General features: G+C 46.2%; 1 protein-coding gene across 1 annotated transcript; it reads left to right on the top strand.

The window, feature by feature from the left end:
* Positions 1-255: 255 nt before the first annotated feature.
* znf526 (zinc finger protein 526) lies at positions 256-8607 on the top strand. The gene is made up of 8 exons (XM_082550550.1): positions 256-495; positions 949-1315; positions 1438-1607; positions 2840-2935; positions 3021-3793; positions 6056-6191; positions 6286-7890; positions 8041-8607. The coding sequence occupies exons 2-8, from the start codon at positions 1006-1008 to the stop codon at positions 8203-8205; spliced, it is 3255 nt and encodes a 1084-aa protein (XP_082406676.1). The 5' UTR covers positions 256-495; positions 949-1005; the 3' UTR covers positions 8206-8607.
* Positions 8608-9555: the final 948 nt, after the last annotated feature.

Raw genomic sequence — 9555 nt, 5'->3', positions numbered from 1 at the left:
ATCCATATTAACAGAATCAATTATGCTCTTGAAGCTGGAGTTAATCGTGTGTACGTGTTTAATAAGAGTAATATTTTTAAAAATAGTTACCATAAATAAACCAGTAAACCAAGACTTAGTGATTTAGTAAAATAATAATAATACAAGTTGAAAGTACTCAAAAACCAAACAAAAACAAGTATTTCTACTTTGAAAAAACTACAATCCCCGGGAAACAATCGCAGTTTGTAATTGACAATCAACCTGTCCAATCACAGGGTCTAAAATGATAACGCTACCGCATTGGGCGGGGCGAAGTATCACAAGAATGGAGGCGATCGGCGGGCAAACGTTTCATTACACGCTTTGTAATGTTAATTCCCGCGGACGCTTGTTAGTTTTTTAATTTCAGTATTACCCACGGTGAGAAGAGCCTAACAAAAAAATTAATCAAAAGGCCGTGTGGACCAAGAGTGATGACTACACGAGGGATTGTCCAACGAGAGTAAATGAGAGGTAAGGGGGAAGAAGGGCCCGGCCGTTGAAGCCGGAGAGCTTCGGGGAAAAGTGGGTAGCGCCGCCTGACGGACCGCCCGACGAAGCGGGCAGCTGGCATCAGGAAACCGCGGTGCCGAGAAACAGGTCTGCAATATCGGAGGGAGCGCCGCCAACAGCTCTCCATATGCCATCACACGCGGCAAACACTGATATGGATCACATTTGTGAGGATATCAGACAGGGATTTGTTAGTTTATATAGCGTAAAAGATCCTGGTGTTGTGATAGAGGCCCTGATTTTGGTTGACGACTGAAAATTGCCTTGTTTGAAACCGGCTTTTCTCCCTAATATGTGTACGAGTATTACTGTTTGTTTGTTTGTTTGTTTACACGAAAGATTAAAAGTAAAAATGAAAATCCCTTATTATAAGACGTTTATGGCTTTTCTCGTTTTACATTTTGTTTCCTACAGGTGAAGTTTCAGTGTAGGACTCGCTACTGCCTCACTTGTCCCAAACTCATTGCTATAATGGCTGAGCAGCAGCAACAGGAGGAAGCGGAGGGAGTGTATGTGGAGCACCAGTATATGTGCAGCGAGTGCCACCAGCTCTTCAACACCCTGGAGGATGTGCTGGTCCATCAGCAGATCCACATGGGCCAAGAAGGAGAAGGGGAGGGTGAGGTAACGGAGGCCATGACCATCCACGGTGTCCCAGAGGTGGGCCAGAGTCAGCAGTACCAGTGTCTGGAGTGTGGGAGCCTCCTCATGAACCCAGAGGAGCTGTTGCAGCATCAGGAGATGCACATGAGAGAGGTTGGAATTGAGGTGGAGCAACAAGGTATGAGATTTATTTGTGTTTTTGATCATGTATGAAAAACTGGAGTGTTAGGATATTGGTGCTTCACTTACATGGCTACTTTAAGACATCACTAACCACCTTTGTTTATGACCATTGTATAGAGCTGTGTGAGGTTATGGAGGCGGAGGAAGCTGGATCAGAGGCCCAGGTGGCGGGACCTGTGCAGTACCAGTGTCTTGACTGCCTGGCTCTGTTTGACTCACCTGAGACCTGGCTGGAGCACCGGCGGACCCACAGCAGGAGCAGCACACACAGTAACACCGAGACCACAGTAAGAGAGCCAAAGCACACTGTGACACAGTGTTAAAATATTAATTGGTGTTCTACTCATTAGTATGGCAGGTGTAGTTCCATTTGTTAATGTCTCAAATATGTATAATTAAACAAAAGAACCAATGTGGTTCCCCTCCAGGCTGGTCCCACAGATGGTGTAATGTGAATGGGTTATTGGGGTTATGTTTTTTTGTTTGTTTGTTTGGGTGGGGCGGGTGGGTTGTGCCAGGATTTCCTTTTGTCAGGCTTTCAGACAATCCTGGTAAAGACTCTGGTGCTGATGATTGAGATAATAAAATAAGTTAGAGGTATTTCCCAAACTGTCACCTTCATTAGATAAATTTGGTCAGGATGTTCAGGAATAACCCAGGAACCATGAAGTTTGCAGATGCCCACATGGACAAGCCAAATACTTATTACAAATACAAGACAAAAGTTGAAGTGTTTGGCCGGGTGTGTTTGGAGGTGTAATGGTGAGGCCAACTGTCAAGCATGGTGGTGGCGGTAGCATCATGCTCTGGGGTTGTTTAGTTGCCACTGGTACTGGAACATTTCACAAAGGGGATGGAATATTGAAGGAGGAGGACTACCTCCAAATTCTTTTAACTTCACCTAAAGCCAACAGCTAGACTTTGAAACTTGGATGCAGTTGGGTTTTCCAATAGGACAATGATCCCAAACACACTTCAAAACTGGCTTTAAATTGATAAAGCAGGCTAACTTCTGGAATGGTTTTCCCAAAGATCTGACCTCAGTCCTATTGGAAATTTGTTGACTAAGTTTAAAAGCCAGGTCTGTGCTAGGAAGCCAACCAAGAAGAGTGGTCAAATATCCAGCCAGACGCTCGATGATGGAAAAACCAAAAACATCTGGTTGAAGTGCGACTTGATGAGGGGCATTTAAGTTTGCACAACATACATGTATATGATTTTAAAGTCATTCCACCCCTGAAACGGAACAGTTCAAAGAAATCATTAGAAGCCAGAAACCACCATGACATTCACATCCATGATGAATGTATGTGAACGTCTGAGCACAGTGTGTTCCTGTGACCGTAGTTCTAGTTCTGCTGTTCTTGTGTCAAGCCTCAAGACATCCAATCTGCAAAAATATATCAAATATTTAATAATTAGAGGAACTTAGGAAAGGAGAAAATGTCAATTTTGTTTATTTTGTGGTGCATTTGATGCTTTTAATTCAGAAATTCATGTTTTTGTTGCCTTGCAACAGGAGTACATGTTACAGCCGGACGGCACCGTCACTCCACTGACCAACGTGCAGAACTACGTGTTGAGTGAGCAGCAGGCTGGAGAAATCTTGGCTCAGGTACTTTGATTTAAACCCTGAGACGACACACAGGTGTGGGAATTGTTTTGAATTTTTTCTCTGAACATTTCCGTGTGTTTTGCAGGTGCTCGCTCATCAGCAGCAGCAACAACAGCAGAGGAAACACCATTCTGCATCTAAACCTGCTGCACCCTCCCGCTCCTCTCTGCTGCCTCCTGTAACTCCGACTCCAGGATCTGCCACTATGCACCTACAGATCCTGACAGCTCAAGCTCTGGCAGATAGCTCCACCACTCCTGGTCGCCGGCGCTCCAAGCTGCCCGCTCTGTTACCCTCTGTGGGCCACAGCTCCTCAGTAAAGCTGGAGAATGGCATCCAGAGACTGGAGTTGAGGCTGGCTCCAGGTGTCCACCCTGACAGCCAGCAGCAGGAGCCAACAGAGGTGGTGGTAATCCACCCGTACGAATGCTCAGAGTGCTCCCTTCTCTTCCAGACACCGGAGGACTTCCTCCAACACCAGGGAGATCACTTCCTGGGCCAGGACAAAGAGAGCGGCGAGCCAGGGGTCATGAGTGGCATTGAGGAGGTGCGATGGAGGGAGGAGATGACCGAGAAGGTGGATGACATACGCATCAGAGGAGCAGAGAAAAAAACTGCTGTGTGGGCTAAACCCCAACAGTGTGAGCTCTGTAACCGAACTTTCACCTCAGTCAACCGGCTGGCCGCTCACAAGCGCGTGCATGAACAGGGAACACACGAATGTCCGGAGTGTGGGAAGGTATTCAAGAAGGCCACATCACTGCAGACGCACATGCGCACGCACTCTGGCGTGGCCCGATATCTTTGTGTGGACTGTGGCAACGGCTACACCACCGAGATGACTCTGATCATGCACAGGTGAGTGCTTGGTAACACCAAGGCAGACAAAAAACCTTTCACCCCAAAATCAAATGTTTTGTCTCTGACCTGTAGCGCTGTTTGTCAGTCTGAATTATGGAGAGGTGAACTTCCCAGAAATTTTCTGCCTTTTTCTTGAATAGAATGGAAATGTATGGCTTCTGATTAACCTCGCATATCTTCTCACAACCCATGAAAAATTTCACAAACCTAGTTGTGAGCACTTTAAATTCAACTCAGGTTTAATTATATAGCACCAGTTCACAGCAGCAGTTACCTCAAGGCTGGTTGTACCACATATTTTATAAACTGCCTCCATCTGACAATAGAGCTCACTGCAGGTATACAGGCCATTCCCAGACTGCAGATCGACTACCACTGCTGGATCATAAACTGCAGCATAACTAAGGGAGGACTCAGGGTTACCTAAACCAGGCCAAACTATATACTTTATCAGTTCAGTTTTATTTATATAGCGCCAAATCACAACAACAGTCGCCTCATGGCGCTTTATATTGTAAGGTAGACCCTACAATAATACATACAGAGAAACCCCCAACAATCATATGACCCCCCTATGAGCAAGTACTTTGGCGACAGTGGGAAGGAAAAACTCCCTTTTAACAGGAAGAAACCCCCGGGAGAATCGGGCTCGGGGGCCGGCATCTGCTGCGACCGGTTGGGCAGAGAGGAAGAAGACAGGACAAAAGACATGCTGTGGAAGAGAGACAGAGATTAATAACAAGTATGATTCACTGCAGAGAGGTCTATTAACACATAGTGAGAAAGGTGACTGAAGAAGAAATACTCAGTGCATCATGGGAATCCCCCAGCAGCCTACGCCTATTGCAGCATAACTAAGGGAGGATTCTGGGTCACCTGATCCAGCCCTAACTATATGCTTTAGCAAAAAGGAAAGTTTTAAGCCTATAATCTTAAAAGTAGAGATAGTGTCTGTCTCCCGAATCCAAACTGGAAGCTGGTTCCACAGAAGAGGGGCCTGAAAACTGAAGGCTCTCCCTCCCATTCTACTTTTAAACACTCCAGGAACAAAAAGTAAGGCTGCAGTGCGAGAGCGAAGTGCTCTAATAGGGTGATACGGTACTACAAGGTCATTCAGATAAGATGGGGCCTGATTATTTAAGACCTTGTATGTGAGGAGCAAGACTTTAAATTCAATTCTGGATTTAACAGGAAGCCAATGAAGAGAAGCCAGTAGGGGAGAAATATGCTCTCTCTTTCTAGTCCTTGTCAGTACTCTCACTGCAGCATTTTGGATTAGCTGAAGGCTTTTCAGGGAGTTTTTTGGACATCCTGATAATAAAGAATTACAGTAGTCCAGCCTGGAAGTAATAAATGCGTGAACTCATTTTTGAGCACCATTCTGAGACAGGATATTTGTAACTTTAGAGATATTGTACAAATGGAAGAAAGCAGTGCTGCATATTTGTTTGGTCAAGAATAAATGCAACATTCTTCAGTGTTATTGGGGGCCAAGAGAAGGCCGAGTACGATAACCTCAGTTTTATCTGAATTTAGAAGCAGGAGATTAGACGTCAGCCAGGTCTTTACGTCTTTGAGACATTCCTGCAGTTTATCTATCCATGAAAAATAAGTTAAAGCTGGCTATCTATGCCTTCTAATAGTACTGCCCAAGGGAAGGATGTATGTTAATAAAATTGGACCTAGCACTGAACCCTCTGGAACTCCATAATTAATCTCAGTTGTTGAGGAGGACTGCCAATTTACATGAACAAATTGAAATCTTATCAGCACGATCTAATCTCTGTAATAAAATATTATGGTCAACAGTATCGAACACTGCACTTAGGTCTAGCAGGACAAGCTCAGAGATGAGTCCACTGTCAAGATGATCATTTGTAACCTTCACTAACATTGTTTCTGTACTGAGATGAGTTTGAATAAACCATTTCTCTGAAGATGATCATTTATTGGTTAACTGCTCTTTAAAAAACTGGGAGCTTTGTATAGAAGTACTTTGTGTCTATACAAAGACAGCATTCATGACCTTGTGACTAGAGCCTCACGCTTGTGACAGGATCTAAGCGTTAGTGATGTCTTCTTCAACTCGCTCTTCATTTCTTTAGTTGGTAGAAGCAAATAGTAGAAAGGAAATGGTTCCTACATGGAACTAACACAAAGGTTTGTGTATTTATTTGTTTATTTTCATGATTTCTGGAAAGAGACCAGACACTTTTTAAGATCTAGTTATTTCTATCTCCTTCTCCTGATTTCTTGTAGGAAGTCCCACACTGCAGACCCCCTTCATAAGTGTAATTTCTGCAATAAAACCTTCACTAACATGACCAAGTATCTCTACCACCGTCGAATCCACCTCAACCGTGACACATCTGGAGCATCCATCCCTGTCCCTGCGGTAGTAAAATCAGCACACCACCTTCCTATTGTCTCCACAAACTTCCAAGTTAAAACAACTTTTCAATCTGACGCGTGCCTGTTGTCTTCTCTAGGTCTCGGCTCCGAGACGAGCGTCTGCCTCTGCTCTTGCCATCCTACAAAGAGCAAGAATGAAGAAGTATTTCCCCAATGATGAGGCAAAAATAGACCTGCTGGCTCCTCTCACTGAGGAAGACACGGTAAAATTGGGAGATACTAGACAAAGCCCTCAGAGCAAAGCAGAAAGACGTGAAGATGAGAAGAAGGTGGGGGAAAACAGCATGGAGGTGTCTGAGCCATGTGAAGAAAAACTTGATTATGTGCAGCAGGTGAAAGATGGCTCCGCTACAGAGCCTGCTGCCGGGGGTGACGCGGGTGTGGCGGTGTCCTGTAGCCCCATGGACGAAGCAGACGTTGCCTCGGCTACACCATCGGAAAAGGGGTCCTTTTCCTGTCGTTCGTGCCCTAAAACATTCACCTCGCAACTGCAGCTCGTACAACACCGACGCAAATCCCACGTTCCCGAGCGCAGCTTTGTGTGCGGCATGTGTGGAAAGTCTTTTAAGAAGCAGATCCACGTGCGAAACCACATACGCACGCATACCGGCGAGAGGCCCTTCCAGTGCTCGGACTGCGGCAAAACCTTCTCATCTCTTGCCAACCTGACGAGGCACAACCTCATCCACTCGGGCGTGCGGCCGTACCGCTGCGACGTCTGCCACCGCTCCTTCTCGCAGTCGTCTAACCTCCGTCAGCACAGCCTGCTTCACTCGAGCGCAGCCACGCTGAGCTGCCCAGACTGTCCCGCCACTTTCCGCTGGCCCACTAAGTTGGCAGCACATCGCTTCACACAGCATCCGGGATCTCCAGCACCTTTTCCCTGTTTTCACTGTGAGGCTGGCTTCCTGACCAATAGGCAGCGAGAAAGCCACTGCCTGCAGGAGCACCCCGGGCTGGTCCAGGCAGCTAAAGAGTCAGAGGAGGGCAAAGAGAATGGCAGCCAAGCAGATGCAGGGAAAGATCTGACTTCGGAGCCCTCCACCTCAACGTCCGAGTCCGGGGATTCATCCAGCCATGTGAGAGGGAGCCTGGATTGCAACGTTTGTGGGAAGAAGCTCAATTCTCCCGCCAATCTACGACTTCACAGGCTGAGCCACTTCACCTTGGGGCCTGGGCGGCCACGGTGCACCCCGGGGAAGAGGCCCAAAGCTCACCAGTGTCCCCTCTGTGGCAAACTGTTTGTGTCGTCCTCCGGAGTGGCGCTTCACCAGCGGGTCCACACAGGTGAACGTCCGTTCCCCTGCCAAGTGTGCGGAAAGCGCTTCCGTCAGAACACGCACCTGCGAGAACACCTGCGCACGCATTCGGGTGAAAGGCCGTTCCGCTGCGAGATCTGCGGAAAGGGTTTCATCCAGAGCATGCACCTGGCAGAGCACCGTCGAACGCACACAGGCGAGCGGCCGCACGTGTGCCCCCTGTGTGGCAAAGCCTTCAAGACCTTCTCTAACCTGAGGAACCACAAAAAGACCCACGTGAGGCAGCAGAGGCTGGACGAGGAGGCCGCTGCTCAAGCTGCCCTGGAGGTCAGTTCTGCCGTGGCCGTGGTGGACGCTTCGGCCGTGGAAGTATCCAACGGGCAGCCTCAGGTCATCCAGATCCAGTCCTCTGATCTACAGCAGGTAAGAGATGATTTCCCCCCTTTTTAATCTGTTTTAATCTTAAATTTTAATCTGGTTTAGATGAGGCCTGTTTTTATGCTTTTTAACACAGGTAAAGGTTCACATGTTGAGGTCAGTCTATATTGATATTTCAAATTTCCCTCCTCACAGGCACCAACCATCATGTGTAATGAATTCGGGGAGACGATCGCCATCATTGAGACCAGCGAGGGAGCAGTGCTGCCCCTGGAGCAGGCCCTGGAGATTTATCACACAGCTTTGGAGAACGGACTCGCCATGGACACGGTCGCCGTGGACGGACTGCAGCTCCTCTGAATCACCAAAAAATAAGTTTACCTTTAAAAGCTTTCACGAGTGCTAATTGTGACTTAAAGACTAATCGACTACTGTGAGGAGGAGACTTGAGTACTGAAACCAGCTAATGAACGACTAGATAAGAGTGCTTAAACAAGAGATGAAATAGTTTTGGCAAACAGACCAAAGTACGCCTCCTCCCCTCTTTTAGTGACCTCTGAGATGGCTCGGCATTAAAATCTAATGAAACGATGTTCACTGAAATAAAGGATTTGCTGTTGGTGATGAATAAGGACTACTGGTTGTGCCACAGATCGTATTTGTATTATTAATGGTATATTTCATCATTTGGATGTGATTTTGTTTTCCTCTGTTTAAATGTTTGGTCAGCTTGTTAATAAATCTTTTTTTTTAAGATCATAAGTGTTCATCACATTCCCCATTTTTCTAATCTGCGACTCCTCTTCTCCGTCCTCCTGCCTGTGACCCAGAACAAGGGAAATGGAATTTACAAACCACGATGGGAGGTGGTCTCTTCAAACAGCCAGTCCATTATTTATTTTTAAGATGATCAAATGTGCAATTAAAAGTACCCCTAAAATATAAAGTACATCATAAGTACAGCGGTAGTTGGGTCATAACAAAAGTTTACGATGCCATTGTGGCACACATATTTTAGGGAAATCCCCTTCACCTCGCCCGCTCTTCTCACATCGTTGGTGGGAGAAATTTAAGAGCAAATAGAGCGTGGACAGCCAGGAGATCTCGTGGCTCTGATTTGGGTTTTTCACTGACATGTTTTGGGTCTCTGAAGTTGTTCATAATAACCTGCAATGAAACAGGCTGAGGTGTCTTTGCATGAGTTGCGTTCAACAGCAATCTGACAAAAAAAAGTGGAATATTCTCAAATAAACAGGTTTAAAAACATTTACTTTATTACAACTCTGCTGGTTTTCCTGTGGCTCTGGCTGCAACATTTTTTCTCCCCATTCATTCATTCATTCATTCATCTTCTGATGGTTATCCAGGTCCTGTCACAGCGGGAGCAGTCTAATTAGGGATACCTACACCTCCCTCTCCCCAGCCACCTCCTCCAGCTCAATCTCGATGACAAATAAGGTCAAGGAAAGGTATGAAGGAGAAGCTTGGTGCTCAGAGAGTTTGACAGCACTTAAAAACTCGCCAGCATGTCCTGGATCTAGCCCAGGGCCTTCTCCCACTTGGAAAATGAATATCATCACATAGTTAGGGAGTTAGAAGTTCAAACCACCTCGCCTGAATCCTTACTCTGTGCAGGAAAACCTTAAAGATGACTGATTTGAACACTTCCATGATAAAAACAACAAATGAGGGAATATATGTTGCAAATCT

This window comes from Aulonocara stuartgranti (genome assembly GCF_965226115.1).
Source record: "Aulonocara stuartgranti genome assembly, chromosome: 11".
In the NCBI taxonomy this organism is placed as follows: Eukaryota; Metazoa; Chordata; class Actinopteri; order Cichliformes; family Cichlidae; genus Aulonocara; species Aulonocara stuartgranti.
The sequence above is the reverse complement of the archived record's forward strand: the minus strand, read 5'-3'. Positions and strand labels throughout refer to the sequence as shown.

Bases quoted from the DNA above. Each gene is read 5' to 3' on its own strand.
- znf526 (XM_082550550.1), top strand. From the start codon at position 1,006: ATGGCTGAGCAGCAGCAACAGGAGGAAGCGGAGGGAGTGTATGTGGAG. The intron at 3,794-6,055 runs GTGAGTGCTTGG...GATTTCTTGTAG, and splicing joins ATGACTCTGATCATGCACAG to GAAGTCCCACACTGCAGACC. The intron at 7,891-8,040 runs GTAAGAGATGAT...CCCTCCTCACAG, and splicing joins AGTCCTCTGATCTACAGCAG to GCACCAACCATCATGTGTAA.